The sequence below is a fragment of the Solanum verrucosum genome, unplaced genomic scaffold (genome assembly GCF_900185275.1).
Source record: "Solanum verrucosum unplaced genomic scaffold, falcon-dt-bn FXZP01000170.1, whole genome shotgun sequence".
Classification (NCBI taxonomy): Eukaryota; Viridiplantae; Streptophyta; class Magnoliopsida; order Solanales; family Solanaceae; genus Solanum; species Solanum verrucosum.
Window position 1 is genome coordinate 755,065 of NW_026020395.1, and position 25,769 is coordinate 780,833.

The 25,769-nt window shown below is 33.8% G+C and overlaps 3 protein-coding genes across 6 annotated transcripts; 2 read left to right on the plus strand and 1 right to left on the minus strand.

The window, feature by feature from the left end:
* Nucleotides 1-1,796: 1,796 nt before the first annotated feature.
* On the plus strand, nucleotides 1,797-7,468 carry LOC125839283 (vacuolar cation/proton exchanger 5-like). Of its 2 annotated transcripts, XM_049518261.1 has the most exons (12): nucleotides 1,797-1,924; nucleotides 2,864-3,127; nucleotides 3,235-3,302; nucleotides 3,668-3,696; nucleotides 3,779-3,975; nucleotides 4,096-4,308; nucleotides 4,827-4,961; nucleotides 5,165-5,281; nucleotides 5,360-5,413; nucleotides 5,687-5,803; nucleotides 6,177-6,273; nucleotides 7,156-7,468. In XM_049518261.1, the coding sequence occupies exons 1-12, from the start codon at nucleotides 1,880-1,882 to the stop codon at nucleotides 7,176-7,178; spliced, it is 1,359 nt and encodes a 452-aa protein (XP_049374218.1). In that variant the 5' UTR covers nucleotides 1,797-1,879; the 3' UTR covers nucleotides 7,179-7,468. The 2 variants fall into 2 exon arrangements, with proteins under 2 accessions (XP_049374218.1, XP_049374219.1); XM_049518262.1 differs by lacking the exons at nucleotides 2,864-3,127; nucleotides 3,235-3,302 and having other exon boundaries at nucleotides 1,801-1,924.
* A 6,414-nt stretch (nucleotides 7,469-13,882) lies between these two features.
* On the plus strand, nucleotides 13,883-16,826 carry LOC125839207 (glycine-rich cell wall structural protein 1-like). Its single transcript, XM_049518180.1, has 2 exons — nucleotides 13,883-14,042; nucleotides 16,615-16,826. The coding sequence occupies exons 1-2, from the start codon at nucleotides 13,883-13,885 to the stop codon at nucleotides 16,824-16,826; spliced, it is 372 nt and encodes a 123-aa protein (XP_049374137.1).
* A 340-nt stretch (nucleotides 16,827-17,166) lies between these two features.
* LOC125839266 (uncharacterized) lies at nucleotides 17,167-25,386 on the minus strand. Of its 3 annotated transcripts, none has more exons than XR_007443666.1 (3): nucleotides 25,201-25,371; nucleotides 20,010-20,116; nucleotides 17,167-17,797 (listed from the first exon to the last, which is right to left on the minus strand). XR_007443666.1 is itself a non-coding variant. In XM_049518241.1 (3 exons), the coding sequence occupies exon 3, from the start codon at nucleotides 17,759-17,761 to the stop codon at nucleotides 17,453-17,455; it is 309 nt and encodes a 102-aa protein (XP_049374198.1). In that variant the 5' UTR covers nucleotides 17,762-17,797; nucleotides 20,010-20,109; nucleotides 25,201-25,386; the 3' UTR covers nucleotides 17,167-17,452. The 3 variants fall into 3 exon arrangements, 2 of the variants coding, with proteins under 2 accessions (XP_049374198.1, XP_049374199.1); XM_049518241.1 differs by having other exon boundaries at nucleotides 20,010-20,109; nucleotides 25,201-25,386; XM_049518242.1 differs by lacking the exon at nucleotides 25,201-25,371.
* Between the last annotated feature and the right edge of the window lie 383 nt (nucleotides 25,387-25,769).

The window sequence follows — 25,769 nt, forward strand, 5'->3', positions numbered from 1 at the left end:
CGTCCTTCGTAAAAAAATATAAAAATAAGTTTATAGGTCATAAGATTATAGTTTCGTATCATTATATCACACAAGTTATATTCAAATATGACTTTAATTTTTATTTAAATATACGTTTTACCAAGTATAAATTCAATTACTAAAAGACAAAAATTAAAGATCAGACCATTTTTTTAAAAAAAGCGTGTGAATTTATGAGAATATATACCTTTCCTCAAAGTCTTGTAAACTTTTACAAAGCCAGCTTTCAATTACCTTTGCATCTGCTGTAAATTTCCACAATAATAGCTACAAGGAAAAATTAATTAAAGGTCTTTTGCTTAAACAATAAGTTCTTGTAGAATATTATTGGTAGTGACATGACTTGACCCCTCATCTATCGTGAATATGTCAATCGATCTTTAATTTTGATAGACAAAATTATTTTAATTTTTATATTAATGAGAAAAACCAAATTAATAGAAAAAGTCAATAAATGAATATGTACATCAAGTTGAAACCTACATCTGTTATTAAATAAGATTTACTCCCTCTGTTTAAAAAAAAATGACCTTCTTTCATTTTTGGTCAGTTTAAAAAAGAATGATCTCTTTCTCTTCTTGGAAACATTTTAGTTTCATCTTTCCACGTGGCATGTTTAAGGCCACAAGATTAAAGGATAATTTTGTACATTTGACATAACTTTAATTCAAGACCGCAAGATTCAAAAGTCTTCTTTATTTTCTTAAACTCTGTGCCAAGTCAAACTAGACCTTTTTTTTTTAAACGGAGGAAGTAATAGTTTAGTATGAGGAGTCGAGCAGGGTTAGAAGTTCATTTGAATTTCTTTTATGTGAAAATTTATTTTATTTATGCATAGTTAATATTTTGTTTTATATATAATAGATATTGAATCTCATTGGATTAATTTATGTATTTACTTCTTTATATTCTGAAGAAAGAAGTATTGAAAACACTTTTATACTCTATGTAAATTATTAGTTTCATCTGAACTATTCATAGTCTTAAAAACACCCTTTTACTTGACTTACTTAACTTAAATACACCCTGATCTTGCAACATAAGTGAAATACAACCCTAAATTCTCAGAAAGTTTTGGATTACTTTCAATACTTCTCTCAATTTTTTATTCAGAGCCCATATTCTTATTAAAGTTTCAGACCATTTACTATATCATATGATAGATTAGTGATGTATGTAAGTTTAGTAAAATACGTAGAATTAAGAATGTTATTAAGGCGATCAATATTTCAGGACAAAATAAATAATTTGCATCAAATTCAGTATTTTCAATACTTCTAAAATTATTTAATGAAAATTTTGGTTCCGCCACAATTTAGTAACACCTGTTGACATTGGAGTTTGATCTTCCAAAGGCTATGATGCTTTGTTATTTCTGATCCATCAATAACCAACTATACCAACCGCCCCTTTCTCTCACCATTTTGTACCGTAAGCTACGCCAAAGCAACATAAAGAAACTAAGACAAAAAGGAAAAAAAAAAGTTTCAATCTTTGACAAAGACAGAGGAAAATAAGTGTAAAATTGTGCAAAGAAAGAAACTTTGGTTGCAGTGAAAAAATAAAATCCCTTGTGAAGATTCTTTAATTTTGTTTGACAATAAATCAAAAGAGAACATGCATATCACGAATTGGGTTTTCTAGCACAATTTGTTGACCTTTACAGGTAATAAATATTCTTTTTTTGGTAAATTAATCTGACCCATAAGCCTTTCTTGATATTTATTGATCTTTTGCTGATTGAAAAAAAAAATTAATTTTTTTTTTTTTGGGTTTGAATTTTTATTGGCAGCTAGTTATGCAAATGGTTGGAGATGGAAATTTTTCTGTTTTCTCAGCTGAGCAGAATAATTAGTGGATGGCTAAAGATTCACAATTTTCAGGGGGAAAATCCCATCTTGAAGTGAGTTTTTCTTCCCTTCTCCTAATTAGTGGACAAGTTATATGGTCCTTCCTGCCTCCTGTACAATAGACTCTTGTGGTTTGGTCGCACGGAAACTTAGTGCACCGGATCATTGTTATGTTAATTTAGAAAAAAATTATGATTATGAAGAGCAAATTGATGTTAAATAAATCGAATTCCTTGTTAGTTTGCCATTGCACAACTTGGAAGGTTTTATGTTTTCTATCCTTGCTAATCATTCATTGACATTCTATTAACCTAAGTTGCTCGGACTCGGGTGTGGATTCTAGAGATTGTATTCTTAATGATCTAAATTTTAAGATTCGGAGACACATGTGCAGTGATTCTGCTAAAAATAATTAAAATATCTAAAAATATAGTTATATAACCTAAATTATGAGATATTATGTGGAAAACTTGAGGAGGAAATATTGATCAAGAGGAGAATCTCTAAGGAGATAAAAGGAAAATGAAAGAGAAATTTATATATATAAGGTATTCCATTTTCTTCAATTTCACCTTAGCTTTTCTTTTGATTAAATCTGTCTGGAATTTCTCCGTTGATTTTAGTCAAAGTACCCAAAATAGGTAGACTAGATCGGGTACGGATCCCACACCCACACCCATGTTGTGTCAACATGGGTGTGACACCAAAAGTGAAGAGTCCGAGCAACTTAACTATTAACTACCTTCTCTTTCTTGTCCTTTTGATAAATCAAATTAATGTTTATTCATTGAATGCACCAAGTCGGTGTGAAAAGTATGAACAAGGCGAATGAGTGGCTCGATTTGAGGAACTTTTCTTATGCTTGTGAAATAACATTATATTTTTCTGTCTATTTTAGGATTCTAGTCTGCATAGTGACCAAAAATATCATAGAGGCTACACCTTTTGGCCTTCTTTTATCTTATTCTAATGAAGGAATGCTGGCTAAACAGATGGGATCACTAGAAGGAAGAGCGGTACTTCAGCTTGAGGATGAGAATCTTGTGGACTCTAAGCATAATGATAGGAGGACATCTTCTATGGATGCCACTCCTCAAATATCCGTTTTTGATACCGATACAGATGATGTCAGTTGTAAATGTATGTGGAATAGTATACTAAGGCAGATGCACATAGTTTTGTTCTCCAAGAAGTTAAACCTACTTATTCCGTGCGGTCCTTTAGCAATGCTTGTTGATACGCTAACTGATCATCATGTAAGTTGCAAAACTGTTTCCAGTCCGGTATCTTTTATTCATAAAAGAGCTTAATTACTCACATTACTTTTCTCTTGTTCTTTTCTTTTCTGTTATGACTTTTTCAGGGATGGATCTTTTTTCTTAGCTTGTTAGGAATCATACCCCTTGCAGAGCGTTTAGGTTGGGCGACGGAGTAATTCTCTAACTCAGTATCTACAGTACTTTGTATGAGCCGTACATTTAGGATCAAGGGGAATGCATTTGTTGTTGGCAAAGGACTTGTCACCGTTTAATTTAAAATTTCAGAATTAGTGTCTATTAATGACAATAAAATGGAAGTTTGGGCTACAATGCATTTACACTTATTCATGCTCCTATTTAGCTGTATGGATAATTTGGAAAATGTATAGCTTTTAAATTATGGTCTCTATTAAGTTGATGACATGGAACTTTGTATTTGAACAATAAGCTGAAGGTGATGATTTATGTAACTTAAAAGCTGTTTATAGTATTTACACTTCTCATAATTGATGTTTTTTTGGTTTTCCATTTATGTAGGCAGCTGGCTTTCTATACAGGGCCAACAGGTAATTTCTTCATATCATTGATGTACGTACGTAATTTTCATATACTTGACTCAAAGGTCAATTTTCTTCTGTAACTTTGCAGTTGGAGGACTTCTAAATGCAACTTTTGGTAACGCAACAGAGCTAATAATATCAATGTATGCACTGAGAAGGGGTATGATTCGTGTGGTTCAACAGTCATTATTAGGATCAATACTGTCGAATACGTTACTAGTGCTTGGATGTGCATTTTTTGCCGGTGGAATTGCTCATTCCACTAAGGACCAGCTTTTTGACAAGGTAGATTATATCATTATGCTACCATATCTATATGACCCGAAAATCAATATCAGTTTAGTTCAAATTGTATCTCACGACCACGATAGCAAGTCATGACATTCTCAGAGTTTTCATTGTCAGGGAAATGCAGTGATGAATTCAGGGTTGCTTCTGATGGCAGTGATGGGCCTACTGTTCCCTGCTGTCCTCCATTTTACACACACCGAGTTGCATTTTGGGAAGTCAGAACTGGCACTTTCCCGGTTTAGCAGCTGCGTAATGCTTGTAGCATATGGTGCATACCTGTTTTATCAGCTGACTAGTCAGAATAGTCTTTACATGCCTCTTGCTGAGGTTGGGGTTCTTTATTCTCACTGCACTTTTTTGTGTTTAATGTTGCTGACACTAGATACAGAACTGGTTGTTGAAACTGGAAAATAAAAAGTTTTGGTCATTAGAATCGCTTAAGCCTTACTTCTCCTGTCAAATTTTCTGATAGTATTTCCGTAAGAGTAGCCAATGCATCTGGTAATCTGAAAGTCAAAATTTCCTCACTTGCCTGAGATAATTCTTTTTGTTTCTAAGCTCCCAATAAATTTGGAGAAGCAGATACTGGATTCCTTCTTATTTTCTCTTTTCTGCCTTAAACACTCGACCAATGAACTGTATCTGCATATAAAATGATGATATGGAATATTATGCAGTCTTCTGAACATTCTATCAATGAGGAAACCAAAAGGTCCTACAATTGTTAAGTTCCCTCTTCAAACCATCCTTTATCCCACACAGGCTAGGCTGATCAATACATTTATTAGCTACATTACTCTTCCATTGAGTTTGCTCAGATTCCCTAAAAGTTTAATAAAATTCAGGAAGAGGGTGAGAATGACGAGAGCCTAGAAGAGGAAGAAGCCCCCGAGATATCAAAATGGGGGTCAATTATATGGCTTTCGATTTTGACACTATGGATCGCAGTCTTGTCAGAATACCTGGTTAATGCCATAGAGGTAATTTCTTTGTCCTGCTATTTATTCTCATTTTCCGATTTCCATACTTTGGCATTCTATTAATAGAATCATATAATTATCAATAACTTGAGAATCGTTTCTAGTCTGTGTTCTCTATCTTTGACATATATAAGTAGCCTAAAACAAACTAAAAAATATTGCCTTTTGAGTTTCTCTGCCAACAAATTACGCTATGTTTTCAGGGGGCATCAGTTGCTATGAGTATTCCTGTGGCATTTATAAGTGTCATACTGCTCCCGATTGTTGGAAATGCAGCTGAACATGCTGGTGCTGTCATGTTTGCAGTCAAAGACAAGCTTGTACGTTCTTCTATCTTTTCTTTGTATTAAAACTATGGTTTACCATCCTTTTTCTTCACATACCTGGTGCCGTTACAGGACATCTCTTTGGGAGTGGCAATAGGCTCATCAACACAGATTGCCATGTTTGGGGTAGGTACTTCAAAATGTTTATGCATGTTAATTACATCAAAGAGAAACTTTAAGAAGTAACTTGAATAGCTTCAGATTGGACGTCTCATTCAGGAAGACTCTACCATTAGGCATTAGCTGGGAAGACTCTACCATTAGGCATTAGTTGTAACTGAATATAGATGCACAATCTCATATTTTATCCGCCTTTACTTCCTGGACCATCACATAATAACTTCCACTGATATTTTTTCTTGCAAGTTTATTCCTCTTTTAACCTTTACTTTGATGCAGATCCCCTTCTGCGTGGTGGTTGGATGGATTATGGGTCGTCCTATGGATTTGAACTTCCAGTTGTTCGAAACGGCCACGCTTTTCATGAGTGTCCTCGTAGTAGCATTTATGCTGCAGGTATGCTCTTAAACTAGATAATTCATAAGTCTTTCTGGTTCTACTTTTTTCCCATTTCTCTGAGTATTACTTTTGTCTTGTTGGCTTCTATCTCGTCTTTTAATTTAGAGGTTGAGGTTGGGGAAAACGTAAAACTTTCTCGTCTTTCCAAACTGCTTGAAAATTACAACATAAACCAATGTATTTCTTCTAAAAGTTGAAAGCTCTGCAAGTTGAAGTCGGAGCCTGATCCAGTTAAAGTAATGTCATGTCTCCTTTTCCTCCTCAATCCTTTGTTCTTTGCTTCACTCCCGGGGTTCTGGTTGAAATTTAGTTTACAAGGCTTCCTGTTGTTGACCATTAGTTTTCATGTTAACATTTCCTCTTTCTGCAGGACGGAACTTCCAATTACTTTAAGGGACTGATGCTCCTTCTCTGCTATTTGATAGTCGCTGCAAGCTTCTTTGTGCATATAGATCCAGAGGCTATACGTGAGTTGTATTCTCTTCGTGAAATTACTATATGGAAGCTCATGATCTTTGATTTATACACTCTTTTGGTGTCCGTTTTAACTGATAATATCTGTTATTGTCACTGTTATTCTATTCTCTTCTGTTTTGCTTTTGTTCAGTTCTTGAGCACTTCTTCTGCAGTTAAATAAAATAACTGGTTAACCATTTTTGGTCTTGTCAAATGTAACTTTTAGTTGGGATATACAATTCTTTGGATTCTGAAACACTTCGCAAAATACAGAAAGAATGAATTAAAGCAGAATATGGCGAAAACTTGTTTTGGAGTGTTATGAATTCATTACTGATTTTTAGTTAGGCACACACACACACATAGAATGACATGCAAACTTTATAAGTAGCAAAAAACTCCATAATTATGAGGAAGCGTTAAGTGAATTGAAGTAAGATGTACATGTCTTGAGCCTCTGGAACTAGAAGAAAACATCGTCCATATTCTTGTTCAAGTTTACATATAAGTCGTGCCACTGCTCATCTCAGAGACTCAGACAATGAACTGATTAGGAAATCTAAGGTGAGAAATAGCATCCAAGTAAGAGTTTGAAAAGATCGGACAGCTGCACACTTGGTTTTCCTCATCTTTTATGACATGTTAGATGGAACAACAAATGAAACAAGTCTGTCATGTATGTGTATGTCTACTGGATACAAAACCTTTATTTTCTTGAACATTTTCTCTGTTTTTCCTTGTGTCATCCATACGGGGTACAATATGCACCTTTATAATGGTTAGTTACAACTTGCTCGATTTTATTTGACTTCATGATGTTGATTAATTAACTATTGCTTTGTTGGATACGTCGTTTTGATTCTAATACAATACAATGTATCGTTGCTTTGCAGAGGACAAGCCCAAAAAAACATAATAGGTAACCCGTCGTGGTTTCAGATCATGTAGACCTGCTAAAGCTGAAGGGCAATAATACAAATTAGAGTTGCATATATATATATATATATATATATAAAGACCCATTTCTTCAAGTTTTGGCCACTCTGAGTTGTATATATTAACAACAATTCATCTGTTGATGATGCTCAGAGTTCTGTATTACTACCATCTGTTCAGTTGAGAAGTATATGCTGTTTTCTCAGTTTTGTGTGGCAGCTGCTGATTTATAAAAAAAATCGCCTCGAAAATTGCTGGATAGTAAAGAAATTTTTGTGTTATATATTACTAGTAGGAAAAAAAAATCTTGTCAAAAGCAGAATGTATTGTTTTTGACGATGTATCATGAAAGTTAAATCATTCATTGATGACTTTGTAATTTGTATATCTAAATGAATTTTTTTTGCTTTTGTAGTTTCACCAAAAAAGAATTTGTAGAAAGCAAATGATGTATATCTTTTCTGTACATATTGATTGTGTAGGTAAGTGAAAGTCCATACTAAAGATTATAAAATAAAAATAATATTGAAAAAGTAAAAATGATAAAGGTTGATAATATAGAAGATAAAATAGGCATTTTGGTCGGTTGAGTGATCTTCTGAGTGATAAATATATACATAAGTGATTTTTTCGCTACAAGCAAAAAAACACGACTTTGTTATATATATATATATATATATAAATTAAATCACTCTAATGTTACGGTCATCGATCGGGCTAATTCTTGATAATACCAAGTAAACAATTTTGAAAATTAAGTTAATTAAACACAAATGGTCAACTCATACGAAAAGGCAACATGCCAAACATTATGACAATAGGCCTATATAAATATATATATATATATATATATAAACTTACCAAGAGATTAATAAGAAGCATAACAATATCTGTAGATATATATAATTACATAAAGTAGAAATATAAATATGGCACGATTCTACGGTGTGAGAGATAGCGACTCAGAGCTTGAGGGCTCGGGGCTGATGATAATGGTGGGAATGATCGTTATGTCTGTTGTAATGATTTCTATGATCATTTTTGCTTGTGGGGACTCCTCTGATGGCGATGATTGGTACCATCGTGGAGGTGGAGGAGACGGTGGAGGTGGTGGAGGCGGAGGGTGTGGTGGCGGCGGTTGTGGTGGTGGAGGAGGTGAATAGAGTCTTCTTGTTGTTGTTGTTGTTGTGGAGTCAATAGCTTGTTCTTGGATATATATTGATTATCTTTATGTTGTGAAGAATAGTTCATTTACGCTTTTATTTGTACATAATCGATTTTAAATTGTAATCAGTAACAGATGAACAATATAATTAAGTAATCGATTTATATGAATCCAACATTTTCAATATGGAGTATATAACTATTGACTTCTCTCTTTACAATTTTCTTTTATTAGGTAGAATGTCTCTCTTTTGCATTTTACTTTTCCCCCACATATTTCTAGGATATAAATTAAGGGAATTAAGGAAAGTATAAATAAACTAAGAAAGTGTCTATTGTAAATAGTAAATATTGATTACTTCCTTTGTATAGTTCCTTTATTTTATTTCAAGTTCCTTCTTCCATATGTAATCATGTACATGTGTAACCAATATATTGAATATAGTTTTTTTCATATTAAAGCAAGAAGCAACTAGTTTTAATAAGTTTTGTATGTATCCCTAAATAACAAGGGTTGAATAAGCCCGATAAATAAAATAGAAATTTTTAATTAAAGATGTGTACGTCCTGATCAAAAGAAGTTTGAACAAATTAAACAACCAAATATTAATTAGTTCATCTTAATTATGGACCAAATTAAGTGCAACTTCCTAGAAAAATATTGTGTATCCATATTGATTACGAAGTTTTAGGTTGACAAAGGGAAAGCAAACTACCCTCATTTCATATTTATGCTCTCCAATTTTGAGTGTGCACAAGTAGACACTTAAACTTGTATAAAGTTGAACAAGTAGACACATGAGTTCTACGTGACATAATACACATAGGACACAAATTATCATATAGGATGTCATGTGAGACGTGTGTGTTTATTTGCTCAACTTTATACAAATTTAAGTATCTACTTGTTCACACTCAAAATTGGAGGACATACATTTTAATTAAAGCCAAGTTAAAGAATATATATTTATGTATTATGCCTTAAATTTGCAAGTCTTCAATTCGATCCATTCCTAAACATATAATACAACAATATAAAAAAAATAAAAGTGTAACAATGGATTATTGTTGTTGTACGACGTGAGAGTTGAAACCCATTTTTGGTATGTAGATTATACATTTTTCACAATGGATTGATATATTCCATTTGATTCGATTTGCATCAACAACATAACATACAAGTGCAGTATCGAGTTTTGGTATAATAACAACATATTTTGTGAAAGTTCATACTGCGGCTAGTCAAGAGAATCGATCAAAATATTTTTCGAATGATATCAGCAAAGAAAGTTTGAAAATTCCAAGAAATTAAGACGTGAATATATTAATAGCAGTAGTAGTCATGTTGGAGCCTAGCTCAAGCAACTTAAACAATTTCTACCAAATCAAATTAACATATACATGTCTTTCTTATGAACTTAATTAATTAATTGCAACTTCGTTGAAGTTAAACGTTACGAAAAGTCTACAACTCATACATCAAAAAGGGCCTATATAAGAAATTGTACTTTTCCTTCGATCACTAGATTAATTTCTTGCATAGAATTGACTAAAGTCTAAATATGGCGCGATTCTACGGTGTGGTAGGTGCTGGCTCACCAATCGAGGGTTCGGGGCTGATGATAATGGTGGGAATGGTTGTTATGTCTATTTTAATGATTTCTATGGTCATTTTTGCTTGTGGAGACTCCTCTAATGGGAAAAAGAAGCATCGGTTTTATAGAGGTGGAGGTGGAGGTGGTGGTGGTGGTGGAGGTTGTGGTGGTGGTGGAGGCTGTGGTGGTGGTGGTGGTGGATGCTGAGTTAAAATAATTAATTCTTGTGTTTGTGGAGGAGTCAAGAGGTTAGTATAAATAAACTTTTCAGTTTTCATATTATTAGGTTACTCAAAAGATATACACGGAGAATATTTACAAAATGTGAAACTTGGTAATCTTAAAAATAAGATAAATTACGAGTAATATATAACAAATAAATGTGATTTGATGCTTTAATCTTTATATATACATTACATGTACATGTAATTAATGTTCTTATAAAATGATGTTTTTGTTCTTAATTATAGGTTACACCCTGTTTCTTAATTCTCGCTTTATTGTTTTTGTTTTATTACTATATGTTTTTTTACACTGAGATTGAGTACTTTAATTTAGCTTTAATAATATTGGGGAAGAAAAACAAACAAACATTTTAACTCCGATTAGAAAAGGAAAAAAAGAACACAAATTAACCATAGAAACTTAATTAAGATAAGTTAGAATAACTTATTTGCATATAAGAACGAGCAATCTAGTGTATGCTAAAAGAGTATAGTAAAGTTGCATTACGAATATTTATATCTCGGATAAAAAAAATGCATGTGACAAAATAAAAAAAAAAAAATGGTTTAGAAATAATTAGCTATTAAGAGCAGCTTGAAACTGGGGGGACATGAGGTGATTAGACGGGAGGTGCGAGAGGTATTGGTTGTAGCACGAATAAAGAGAGGTAGGTCAAAAAAAGAATTGAGAAGACCTGATTATACATGAGATGATTTAATTTTTCGCTGATGGAGGACATGATCTTAGATAGAAAGGTATGAAAGTCGAAATTTAAAGTAGAAGATTAGTAAGTAGATGAGTGTTGTTTCATTCTATGTGGGAGAGGGAGTGAGCTAGCCTCCTCCCCTCGTCCTTTTAGCAATATTATATTATTTAGTTATCACGTCTTATATGATTGTTATGTCTGTTGTAATGATTTCTATGATATTTTTTCTCGTAGGAACTCCTCGATAGATTGGTACAATTATGGAGGTGGAGGAAGCGGTGGCGGTGGTACTGGAGTGGTGGCAGTTGTGTTTGTGGTGAATAAACTCTTGTTGGTGTTATTGCGGAGTCAATAGCTTGTTCTTGGATATATATATATTGATTTTATAGAGTCCAAGTATTGTGTACATATATATGTAATCCATTGTTTTTAGATTGTGAAGGTTCTTAATAAAACTTTACATTTATTAATTAGTAGTATAAAGTTGAGAGTGATTCAAAAGGACAATAAAATAATTAATTTCGATATGGGGTATAAAATTATTGATTTCTCTCTTACTAAATATAATAAAAGAATATAAAAAGAACAAAAACTAAAGTATAGACTGTATAGTAATGTAAGTACTCTCATGAGAGTTGAAACACACTTTTAATATGTAGTTTATTTTCATCTTTTTACTAGCGGATTATACAAGCTGATTCATATTTGATTCAACCTTTTTTTTAAAAAAAAAAAAGTTTTAAAAAAAGGTTATCCAACTCATTTCTTATTAATACTAAAAAGAATAATAATTTGTTTAGTTTTATATTTAGTAATAATTTAATTTCAAAATTCTCAATTTACTTTTATAGTTGCAAAAATTATTTGAATTATTTTAAGCAATAAATTTTGAAAATATTGTTTACATTTTAAAGTCAATGTCAAATAGATAAATACCACCATGGAAGAAGTGGTCAATGCCGAATATTTTTTCTATGCTGAATACCAACGATTGAAAACATACTTCGATGTTGAGTTAACCTACATTCACATGTTATCGATTGATCATAAATATTTAATCAAATTTACATTAAGGTGTGTTTTAATATTGAAAAATGATAGTTAAACTATAAGTAACTGATAAAAAGAACAATGAATAATCAAGATATGAACTCGGAAAAATAAATAAATGATTTATATGTATTTTTGACTATTACTAATTCTTAAATCAATTCAATAAACTGGTCATAACCCCTAGTTTGAACGTGTAAACACCAGACGTGCAAGCTTAAAGTCTCTGATTCCTTATATAGTACTTTTTCCGTTCCTTTTTAATTGTCATGTTATACTTTTTAAGAGTTAATTTGAGTAATTTTTAAAATTAAATTAAATTATATTAATTCAATAATTTAAAATAAAAAATTAGATATTCAAAAACTATATGAAAAAGTATTATAACTTGCAATTTTTTCCAAATCAATATGATAAAACAATACATTTAAAATGTTAGTCAAAGTTCATATTGTTTGATTCTAAAAAAAGAAACTATGACAACTAAAAAGAAACAGAGAGACAGATAAAAGTCAACCAGATTTTTAATTATCCATCGATCGGACTATTTTTTTTTTCCAATAATACCAGCAAACAATTTTTGACCAAATGAAAGTACATCTTTTTTATGAAATTGCAACTCATTGAGCTTTACTAAAAGTCTACAACCCAAACATCACAAAAGGCCTATATAAGAGATTAATTTAGCAGCAGCATATATAAGTATTTCACATAGAATTTATTAGTAAATTTCAAACAAAAATATGGTGCGATTCTATGGTGTGGTAAATGATGGCTCACCAATCGAGGGTTCTGGGCTAATGATAATGGTGGGAATGGTTGTTATGTCTGTTTTAATGATTTCTATGGTCATTTTTGCTTGTGGAGACTCCTCTAACGGAAAAAAGAAGCGTTGGGGAGGTGGAGGAATTTATGGAGGTGGAGGAGGCGGTTGTGGTGGTGGTGGTGGCGGATGCTGAATTTTATAATTTTTTGTATTTGTGGATCGAAGGAGTCGAGAGTGTATTATTGAATATATAATTTATCTTGAGTCCATGATATAAAATTTAAGTTTTATATATATATGTTACTAATAAAACATGAAATTTGTAATCGTGAAAATAACAGCAAGTAAAAGGTGATTTAATGCTTTATGTATACGTTAAACCATGTTATGTTCTCATATGGTGATGTTTCTTTCCTTAATTATGTATAGGTTACTTTCTGTTTCTTCCAGCTATATCATATTTTTATATTATTATTACTATTATGCGTGATATATATACGTTCCATTTTGACTCGAAAGTATATTAAAATTAAATTTTCTATCTCATAAAAATATGATAAAGTCTATATATGTCATATCTGGCTCAAACTCCACTAATAAGATTAGGCATCATGAAACTATTTTCTTTATTAACTAAAAAAATATAAAATATACATTTACAAGAAAGCAATTAAATGAAGCTTCTTATTACGTAATATCAATCATTTGTAATTATAGATGATGTATCATTATTTATCGACTATTAATTTGATGAACAATTATACAAAATTATGCCATTAAATATACATTAATTTCTTCGCTTATATGTCCAAAACAAATTGAGATTCATTATAACATAAATAAACTTTCACTAATCATATTTTTTTCAGTTAAATTCATCTAGAAGGCCAAATACTAAACAAATTAAAAATAAAGTGAAGGTCAAATACTTTAACTAGGACCAAATTAAAGTCACCCTCTTGGTCCTTGGATATTAATTTTTACACTAGACTATAATAAACTAGATTAATCTAGGGCGATCAAAGTCATAATTAAGAAAAGTCAACAGGCCAAACTTTATTAAAGGCCTATAGATAAATTTGCTAATTATTTAAGAGATTGTAATTTCCTTTGATCATGAGATTAATTAGCTATTTCTGAAGAGAAATAGTAATTAAAGTCTAAACAAAAATATCTATATGGCGTGGTCCTATGGTGTGAGAGATGGTGGCTCAACGTTTGAGGGCTCAGAGCTGATGATGATTGCGGGAATGATTTTTATGTCTGTTTTAGTGATTTCAACGGTCATTTTTACTTGTGGGGACCCCTCTAACAGCATAAAGGAAGACGATGGTGATGGTAGTTGTGGAGGCGCGTGTGGTGGATAATTGTGAATTAGAAGTCAAAGTAATATCAGCAAAAAATAACTTTAATTTGTATGCATGAAGTCTCCAAGAACATAATGATCTTTCTCTAGATTGTAAAAGTTCTTATAAAACTTTGGAGTAATGTCCAATATCATATTCTTGTTTTTTAATTTGATAAATAGTGTATTATGTATATATATAAATTAATTACTCTTTAAATTACTTGCTTAAGATAATTTCCACTTCTTTCATTTTAATTATGCACCAAATTGATACGTATCGATCTCTCTTTTCACTTTAAATTACTTGCTTAAGATAATTTTCTACTTCCTTCGTACGAATCGATCTCGACCTCTTTTCACTTTTGGAGGGGGATAGGAAAGAGAAAATAAGGCATCTAAGGGTGTGTTCGGTACAAATGAAAATGATTTTTATGCAAAAATGTATTTTAGGAAAATAGGGGATCTTTTTATTTATTTTCTTGTGCTCCGAATGTAAGCAAAAAAATATTATTCTAAAAAACAATTTGTATATTATAATTTTGATAGATACGATGAGAAGTGGGGTAGGGGTAAGAGTATGCAGGGGATGAAGGCTAAGAGGTGGCCGGAGTTGAAGATCATGTACGTGTAGGTGGATGAAAAGGACATAATTAATGTGAAATATATATCACATTGTTAGGATCATAGATTAGGTTAATTCTCAATAATATCTGAAGTAAACAAGTTTGAAAATTAAGTTATTTAAACATTAATAATGACCAAATCAAAGTCGTCCTCTTGGATAAAATATAATGAAAAATTGAAACTTCGTAGAACTACACTATAGTTTCTATATTATTAAGTATAATTAGATTAAATAAGGGTACCTAAACGAAGTTATATTAATTACTAATAGTCAACTCACACGAAAATCCAAATATATATCATGACAATAGGCCTATATATATAAACTTGTTTAGAGATTTTTTTCCTTGGATTATATATGATTAGACTAATTAGAAGCATATAACTATTTCTTCAGATAATTACATAAATTAAAGTCGAAACTAATATAGTAAATGGCACGATTCTATGGTGTGGGATCAGATGGTGGCACAACACTTGAAGGCTCGAGCTTAATGATAATGGTGGGAATGATTATTATGTCTGTTTTAATGGTTTCTATGGTCATTTTTTGCTTGTGGGGACTCCTCCAACGGTGAAAAGGATGACGAATTGGTACTATCGTGGAAGTGGAGGAGGCGGTGGTGGTTGTGATTAAACTCGTCTTGTTGATGTGGGGTTAATAGCTCGGTTTTGAATATGTTTTTTCTTTATTTTTGTAGATTCAAGTCCAAGTAAAAAAACAATGTTCCTTTCTTCAGAAAGATTGATAGTACTATTCCCACTTATCCGTTAGTACGACTCAAACTATCAATTAATTTACTGATGAAGGTACTTAACCACTAGAAGAGTAAGTCTCACTTGTCTGAATCTAAGTAATATGTACATATGCAATTGAATATTAACTTCGCATATGGAGTCTCCGAAGAAAATTACCACTATATCTCTAGATTGTGAAAATTCTCAAAAAAACTTTGCACTTAATAAAGTTGAGGCTCGTTCATTTACGCTTTAATTTGTAATATGTAATCGATTATAAAACATGTAGTAGATGGACAATATAATGTAAGTAATTCTTTCATAAGAATTCAATATTTTTGACGAGTATAGAAATATAGTGAAAAACTTATTAAAATGAAAGTAGTTTCTTTTATCATGCATCATGAGGTAAAAATAAGATATACATTACACTTTGCTCTTAGTTCAAACTCCACCGATAAAATTTTACTGTATTTGTTGTTGATATGAAGTCTCTAATTTTTTTATAGTGGAGTAATAAAATAATAAATCTGGACGACAATGTAAGAGAAAAATCTAGCAGATTTTTAATCATTATCCATTATAATTTTTCGAATGATACCAGAAAATAAGTGTGAAAATTCCAAGAAAGACATGAATATATTCGTAGTTACGTTGAAGCGTAGCTCAAGTAACTTAATTAAAGCAATTTTGACCAAATCAAAGTCTTCTACTTTTTTATGAAGTTACATAGCAACTTCGTTGATGTTAGGAAGAACCTAGACGGTTTATGGAAGCATCCTTGACTTTGTTGTTCACAGTAGCAGCTTGCCAAGTGGGAGAATGAGGACCTCCCGGTCCTTTTCTTTTAGTGCTTCAACCCGAAGCGATAGCTTCTAGCTAGTTCAGAGGATAAGATGGTTGTGCTCCAGCTCACTCAAGAATGGGACGGCAATGGTCCGAACATTACGAAAAGTCTACAAGTCAAACATCACAAACGGCCTATATAAGATATTGTTTCCTTGAATCATGAGATTAATTTAGCAACATATATAGATAAATATTTTTGCAGAGAATTGATTAAATTCTAAAAAAAATATGGCTCGATTCTATGGTGTGGTAAATGGTGGCTCAGCAGTTGAGGGTTCGGGGATAATGATAATGGTGGAATGGTTGTTATGTCTGTTTTAATGATTTCTATGATCATTTTTGCTTGTGGAGACTCTTCTAACGGAGAAAGGAAACGTAGGGGTAATGGAGGTTATTATGGAGGTGGAGGTGGCGGTAGTGGTGGAGGCACCGCTTGCGGTGGGGGAGGAGGTGGAGGTGGAGGCACCGCTTGCGGTGGGGGAGGAGGTGGAGGTGGAGTCACCGCTTGCGGTGGGGGAGGAGGTGGCGGTTGTGGTGGAGGCGGTGGTGGTGGTGGATGCTGAGTTCTTGTATTTGTGGAGTCGTCAAAAGTTTATTCTTGGATATATAGCTTGATCTTTTGGCTAGTGAAGATCAGAGTTTTATGTATGACATATAGTTTTTAAGTTATAGTATGTATTATTAGTGTAAATATTTTTTTTTAACATTAATAATTCGATCAAAGGATATATGTAGAAATCTTTGTAAAATATGAAACTTGCAATCTTGAAATTAAGATAAATTACATATTACACCAGGTAAAAATAACTTGATGCTTTATATGTACGTTACGTGCACATGTAATTGTTTTATATTTGCTAATATTTTCTGCCTGCATAGAGTTTCCAAGAAAATATTATAATGTTTTGTAGTTAATAAAGTTTGGATACACTTTTTATTCATTCGAACTAATAAACCCCAAATGTTCCTCCAAACCAATCAACCCCTAAACTCACTTTAGTTGATACTAACAAATGTGTATCAGTTGCATTACAAATCAGAAACAAGCATGAAAACAAAAGACTACATTGAAAGGAGATGATTGAGTGTAGAAAGAAATGCTATGAGATCAGAAACAAGAAGGCGATCAAATCGCGCAGAGTATAACCCATAGAAATAGCCAATTTGCAAGATGGTGAAAGTATCATCTCTATTTGTTACGCTTTTTAGCCTGCTTGCCTTGACCCTTCTTAGGAGGTCCCTTTCCACGACGTTTAAGCATTTCAAGCTTGCTCAGGCGCTCTTGCTCTTGACGTGCCATCACAAGAGGATCATCTTTCATGATATCATGTGGGTACCATTGTGACACCTTCTCACCGATGAGCTTCTTACGTAAAACCTTGTGGGATGATCTCTGCCCGGTTGGATTAAGCACATGACCAAATATCCTGGCCCTTGCCTCAGTCACCCCTTCAATGGCTGCAGCAGCTACCACATTCTTTAGTCTCCCAAAGTTCATTTCTTGGTTCCGAAAGCAGCTCAGTACACGGATTCTCTGCACAAAGAATCAGAGTCTCAAGACAGACACATTAAACCAAGTCACTATTAGTATATCTTAACTGGTGGTATCATGTAAGTTGCTTCATGTATGATTACCTGTAGTTATCTACCGGTGACTAAAAGTATAAAAATTCTCTTACACTACCAGCATAAAGAAAACATCAATTTGGAATTGTGACAGTTCAAAATCTACGCAAGCCATTATCAACAAGGGTTCAGTGAGAAGTCTAATACAATTGTAAATATTATCCGACTCACTGACAAAAAAGCAATAAGACATCAGGAGTCAAGATGAATTTATTGCTATCACTTCAAAACAAAGTTCATTAGTTCAACATCTTTCATAAGAACTTCTACCTTATCCAGAACACCCTAATCAACAAGGGTGAACTTTTCTCTCCCACTTCTTTTGGTACAGCCGTACAGCTTTATGATATGCTTAGCATCCATTGAAATGGATTAATAATTATGATTCCGCGGGACCTTCTATATTCTCTCTTAGACTCAAGAAGGGTGGTGATACCTAACAAGTATGAACATAACATCACTTTCCTCCCATCTCCAACCTATCCCGCCTTAATGACTGCATGTTTCACCTGTGAATCTGTTTACTATATGTGTGCCGAATGAAGAAAAGAATTTAACAACCAATTACCTAATAGTATTTTACAGCTAACAATAATATTACCACATGATCATTTGTGTTAGCTTAGGTAGACTCAGAGAATAACTTAGAATGATAGCACTTGCAGCAAAATATTGGCATCTTCAACGAGATGGTCCACAGTTGAAGGTGGAGTACAATCGAATCTCAGTGAGCCTGGCAATATGAAGGCACATTCTATAAATTCTAGGATAGCGACGGAGCCATCACCTACTACTATTAGAAATTTTGACAACAAGAAAAAAAGATTTCATAGAATAGCACATGAGATTTCTAGTGTCATAACTACAGACCATAATTGTATTACGTGTGAATGCGGGTATAAACTGTAATTATTCCAAACAGTCCAAATTTTGGATTGGTCTTTGGATATAACTGATAAACCAGTGGATTCCCCTCACCCCCTCCTCAGCTCATTAAATTACAAACGTAAGTTAAAAGATCAATCTTTATAAAAAGAAAAAGAAAAATTGAAAGAGGGGGGTGAATAAAAAACATGGCTCCCAACTCTATGTTTAAACTAGAATGATATCACTTGCAGCAAAATATTGGCATCTTCAACGAGATGGTCCACAGTTGAAGGTGGGAGTACAATCGAATCTCAGTGAGTCTGGCAATATGAAGGAACATTCTATAAATTCTAGGATAGCGACGGAGCCACCACCTACTACTATTAGAAATTTTGACAACAAGAAAAAAAGATTTCATAGAATAGCACATGAGATTTCTAGTGTCATAACTACAGACCATAATTGTATTACGTGTGAATGCGGGTATAAACTGTAATTATTCCGAACAGTCCAAATTTTGGATTAGTCTTTGGTTATAACTGATAAACCAGTGGATTCCCCTCACCCCCTCCTCAGCTCATTAAATTACAAACGTAAGTTAAAAGATCAATCTTTATAAAAATAAAAAGAAAAATTGAAAGAGGGGGGTGAATAAAAAACATGGCTCCCAACTCTATGTTTAAACTATGAATAGGCCACTGATGTACTAGTAAAAGAAGAGAGCAACCAAGGGAGCTCAGAATATAAGGTTCTGACCCTTATGTTAAGAGAAAGATGGATTCGAACAACATATCAGGCTTGTTGTATTGATTAGACACAATGACAAGTCTCGAAACTTATATAGATCAAATTATGTTACTTGTAAAATTAAAAATAACAGTAAATGTGAATAAATCATCCCAATGACAACTTGTACACTAAATTGAAATCAAAACAACTATAAATGAAGACCAAGTCTAAATATTGAGTTATTGACTAATAATTTGTTTTAATGACAGAACAATAATGAATGAGAAAAAGGTGCTTCATCTTCTATGTAACAAACTGAACAATGATTCAGAATTTCTAGCAAGTTGCATAGACAAATCTCACAATTCTAATACAGATTAACCCTCACATCTCAGTCGAAAACACAAATTCACAGTTACAGTTTTTGATTTATATCAAATTAACATAAGTAATGACCTATCGAAATTTCAACTTCCATGGAAAATCAAAAGGAAACAAAAACATGAAGCTCAGGAGAGTATTACCAGTCACCAGAGAAATAGAGGATGAGAGAAACACGAGAAAAAGGGGAAATGCAGAAGCTGTGCTTCACTAAACTCAGTCCCGAGAAGCCGTCTCTGTAATCTGTATTCTTAAAAAAAGAAAAAAAACAATGGTGAAACTGCCATCTGCTTGCATGTTACAGAAAAAACAAACGCACATGTCTAATGCACTCACCCATACACGTCTGTTTATATATACATATAGATATACACTTTTTTAAAAAGGTAAGGATTTAAAAAAAAAATATCAAGATGGTACAAAAAAGAGAAACAAAAACAGAATAGAACAGAAAGCAGCCTACGACACTCTTCTTCCTGACATATCCAAGAAATCCATATACTGGTTCAAACTATCTATTCAGCTACACTTTTACACCCAAAGTACAAATTTTGTAAACATCTATTCTTCATTCTAGAAATGTGAGTTCTCTGCCCTTCGAAGCAAGCCTTGTTCTGCTTCAGCCATATTGATACACACTCATGTAAAAGAAACAAACCTCATGAAACAAAGGAAAATATCTACAAAAAACTTTAACACTACTGAATTAGTAATCTAGATGGTCATGAAAACCAAAGATAACCCCTCCAAACATCTAGAGAACTATTGTACCAATTAGAGACTTGGACCAATGTACCTAGGAATAAAACATTATTTAAGGATTATAAAGGTAGAAACCCAATTTCATCACAACCGTACAGGACCAAGCTCGTTCCTGTTAAACCAAAATACTCTGTTCTTTTTTTTTTGAGAAAGGTAACATTTACTTCTATATATCCACAGGTATACTACATCAAAGTGTAGTTCCCCTCCAAAAATTTGTACTTACAACAGCCCTAAGATCTTCTAGTTACGGCCAGTCAATAACATTAGAAACATCTTCAGAATTTCCTATTACTACTTGCTTACACCAAAAATATAAAGACCTAGGTAGTTTATCTTTATCTTCTGAATATTGTTGTTCTTTCCTTCAAAACATTTTTGATTCCTTTCATTCCAAATTGTCCACCAAATGCATGCTGGGACAATCCTCCATCTCTCCTCCTTTTTTCCTGTATTTCCATCACTATTCCAGCATTTTAGAACTTCTGTGATTCTCCCTGGTTTTGTCCACTTGATCTTCCTCTTGTGAATGAACATCTGCCATAATTGATCTGTCCATTTGCAATGTAAAAAGAGATGGTTGACTGTCTCCACCTGTTCTTCGCATAAATAACATCTAGAGCAAAGGTTGTGTTTCCTCTTGTTCAAGTTTTCGTGTGTCAAGACTTCCTCCTTTGCCAAAAGCCATGTGAAATAATTCACCTTGTATGGGATTTTTGTTCTCCAAATAATCCTCCAAGGATATCCTGCTTGCTGCTCTTCAATAGGTCTCAATTCTCGTTATGCAGATCTTACAGTGAACTCTCCCTTTCTCTCCCCTTTCCATATCAGTCTATCTTGCTCTTCTGTTAGATTGGTAGCCCTAGCCATTGTGTCATGAAATCTTGCTATGGACGTTATTTCCCAGTCATTTAAGTTTCTTCTCGGATGTAAATTCCACCCTTGTCCTATCCATAAGCCTGCCACTGATGCTTCCTGTGCTTGACTTAGACTATGTAGCTCAGGGATGCTTGTTTGAGTGTCTCCTGTTCACACCAGATGTCATTCCGGAAGGCCACTTTTTCTCCATTACCAACCTTACATTTTGTTCTATCTTTGACCAGTAGCCATAAGTTCCTGATTGATCTCCATACACTATAATCATAAGGGTTGGTCACCCCTCTGTCATCCACTTGTCCTCCATGCCATATTTTGCTGTTATTACTTCCTTCCATAGAGATACTTCCGGTGAGGCAAATTTCCACAACAATCTCATCATCAAGCTCTTATTCTGTGTACTCAGATCTCTGATGTTGAGTCCACCCCTTCTCTTGCTAACTAACAACTCCTCCCATTTGACCAAATGATACTTCTTCTTATCTTCACTGCCTTTCCATAGAAAGTTCCTCCTAATTGCATCTAACCTCTTGGTTACTTTGGCTGGTATAGGGAATATTGACATCATGTATGATGGCAAGGCATCCAGACACTGTTAACTAGAGTTAGTCTGCCACCTGAGGATAGATATTGACACTTCCAGTTCACAAGCTTCCTTTAACACTTTTCAATTACACCACTCCATATTCCACTTGATTTGCTCTTATCCCCAAAGGCATTCTCAAGTAGGTTGTTGGTAGTTCACCTACTTTTCCTCTAAGCTTGTAAGCTAAGTCCTCAATATTTGGTACTATGTTTACTGGATAAATGAAACTCTTGTTCCAGTTTATGTGCAAACCTGACACAGCCTTAAAAATATTTAAAATGACTCTAAAAATTAGCATGTGCTCCTTTACAGCTCCACAAAATACTAAAGTGTCATCTGCATATTGTAGATGAGTGATCTCTAGATTGTTTTTTTGTATTCTCTCCCACTTTGAAACCTCTGATCCAACCATTTGCTCTTGCAGTCTGGAATAGGTTGCTCAACCCCTCCATAGCCAAGATAAAAAGAAAAGGAGATAGGGGGTCCCCTTGTCTCAAACCCTTGTTTGATGGGAAAAACCCACATGGGTTTTCGTTGATCAGAATAGAGAATTTCACTGAGCTTATGCAATGTCTGATCCATTTTAACCATCTTTGACCAAAACCCATCCTCTGCATCATCTTCATCAAAAAGTTCCAATACAGGTGATCATATGCCTTCTGGATATCCGGCTTGCATAGGATCCCTGGTTGTTTATCCTTTTTCTTGGAATCAACACATTCATTGGCTATCAACACTGCATCCATGATCTGCCTGCTCTTGATAAAGGCCATTTGTTGCTTGTTCACAAGCTTATGCATCACCTTCTTTAGTCTTTCAGCCAAAAGTTTTGCAATTATCTTGTAAACTCCCCCACTAAACTTATTGGTCAAAAGTCATTAAGTTCTTCTGCCCCTGTCTTCTTAGGTATCAAAGTCACAAAAGTAGCATTTATACTCTTCTCAAACACTCCTTCCACATAGAAGTTTTGAACTGCTGCAACCAATTCTGTTTTGATGATATCCCAACACTGTCTAAAAAAAGCCATTGAAAAGCCATCCGGGCCAGGGTGTTTGTCCCTTGCACATGCTTTGATACATTCTAGAAGTTCCTGAGCTTCAAAAGAGGCCATCAGTTGGTTGTTGTCATCTTCATCAATCATAGGACACTCCCTCATTTCCAATTCTGGCCTCTAATCCTCAGTTTCAGAGTATAGATTCTTATAGTACTCAGTGATCTCTCTTTGAATTTCAGCAGGTTCAGTTAGTACCTCTTCCCTGACTTTGATTTTATCAATAGTGTTGACTCTTCTGTGTGAATTTACTACCTTATGGAAGAAATTGGTATTCATGTCCCCCTGTCTAAGCCAAACTGCCCTAGATCTCTGTCTCCATGCTGCTTCTTCATTTTTGACTATTTCTTCCAACTCAGTGGTAAGAGCTAATCTCCAAAATTCTCTGATCATGTATCATTTCAATTTCTGCTAATTGATTGAGTACAAGTTGCTTTTGTTGTTCAGATTCCCTTGACTAGTCTTGCTCCACTCTTTCAATTTTTCTTTCAATGCCCTCAGCTTTGCTACCAGTATAAAATCTGGTTTTCCCTGGAAATGAAAAGACCCCACCATCCCTCTACTCTGTCATTGAAACCTTCGTTAGTCAGCCATCAATTTTTGAACTTGAAATATGATTTGGTTGACCCCCATTCTCCACATTGTAGCATCAATGGGGAATGATCCGAGACAATTCTCTGCAGAATAGACTGCTTGATATTCCTGAATTTTGTATCCCAATCTTCAGAGATCATGAACCTGTCTAGTCTTGCTACTGTGGAATGTCTTTCACCATTCCTCCATGTGAACTCTCCCCTTGCTAAGTCTAAGTCCATTAATTCAATGTCTTCAATGAACTCTGAAAGATCTGTCATTGACCTACTGATTCTACTGCAGTTGAACTTCTCAGAAGGATATCTCACTGTATTGAAATCCCCGCATAAGATCCAAGGACCTACAAATAGACCTCTAGCTGCCCCCACTTCCCACCAAGTTTCTTCCCTTTCAACTCTGTCATTTGAGGCATAGACTCCCGTTAGGTGCCATTTAAAATCCTGGTTTTTGCGAAACAACATGAATCTTTTTCCTTTTTGATGACTGTGGTGTCCTGGCCGGCTTTCGCGCACCTCAACTAATCTCACGGGATACGTGTCACCTCCCACCAACAAAAGGTGTCCACAATGGCTAGAACATATGGAAAGAAATCACCTTGTGTTTTTATTTCGGCGGGATTTCTTTTTTTTTTGGTAACTATGGAATTTTTATTACCTAAGTGAGAACTCACGCTCAAGTAAATAAAGCAAACCGTCACTGGACATAGTCCCAGTTCTGAGTGTGTACCCTTACTCCTTTACTACCTATCTAGCTCTAGCAAGGATAGAAGTTAAGCTTGGACATAACTCTAGCTAATTTAGGCTTCTTGGAAGCACAGTAGTATATATCTTGGATTATCAATCTCAACATTGTAGACAACGTTCATTTCTTTCCTTGAAATATGACTTGATTCCACTCCTGCCACACTTGATATATACATCAAGCGAAGGCCATTCGATAAATGATAGAGGGAGCTCCATTTGTTGCACAATGACATTCCATCCATAGACGCTCCGTTGGCCAGTCCCAACTAGGTCTTATGATCCCTGCCATTTTAGTAGTTGTTCCCATATATCAGCTGCTACTGGACAATGAAAGATAGATGCCCAAGAATTTCATCAGCCCCTTTACACAGCTTACATTTCTGCTGGAATTTGAACGTGAGATTCTCAACTCACTCCATTAAGCACTAGGCCACACGCTGGATGCCTTTTCATTATTTATTTACTTAAAGCTACAAATACATGACATCAAAGTTAAAGTAAAGATATTCAACCTATTGCAACTTGCAATACAAATAGCTCAATATTCAATACTCACAAAACAATGAGAGTTTGCTGTAAACATGCATTTTTTTTTCTATTTCAAAAATAATAATACACACACAAGTTTTTCAAACCAAAATCACCTTAAAATTTGATCATGCCTTCACAGTTAAACCAAGTAAAAGAACGAGACTGAATTTTTTTGAAAAAAAAAAACTGACCTCAGAAAGAAAGCTAAGTAGATCTGTAGATGATAAAATAAGTGAGCAGTTTCCGATACTGCGATATGCGTCGCCGAGTCGGGAATCGGATTAGTAGAAACCGGTGGCGGTCGTCGGTCGGCGGTATGAGTTTTTGCTTCCCATCGTAGTTGTAGTCTTGTAGAAGTGAATGTAAAACTGAAACCCTGAGAGAGACAAATCCAAAAGAGTCCTTCGTGTATAGGGTCAAGTGAATTTTGGTTCTTTATGTATTACTTTGAACAAATTAGGTCCTTTAAGTTTTAAATAAGTGAACACTTTTGGCCCAGGTGAAGACACACACATTAAAACTAACAGAAAATTTCTACATATATATTCCGTTTGATTGGAATATTTTTTATTTAAAATTAAAGTCAGACCAATTCATATCGATTTTAAAATTTTAAAATCAAAATCAAATAAAAAAGTATCGGTATTTTTTTTCTATTTGATTTAACTTTTCAGTTTTTGTGAACATCCCTAGTTGCGCGTGGTATGAAATTTGTCTTGCCATGTATTAAATTTTCAGAAAATTTATTTTAATCCACCCT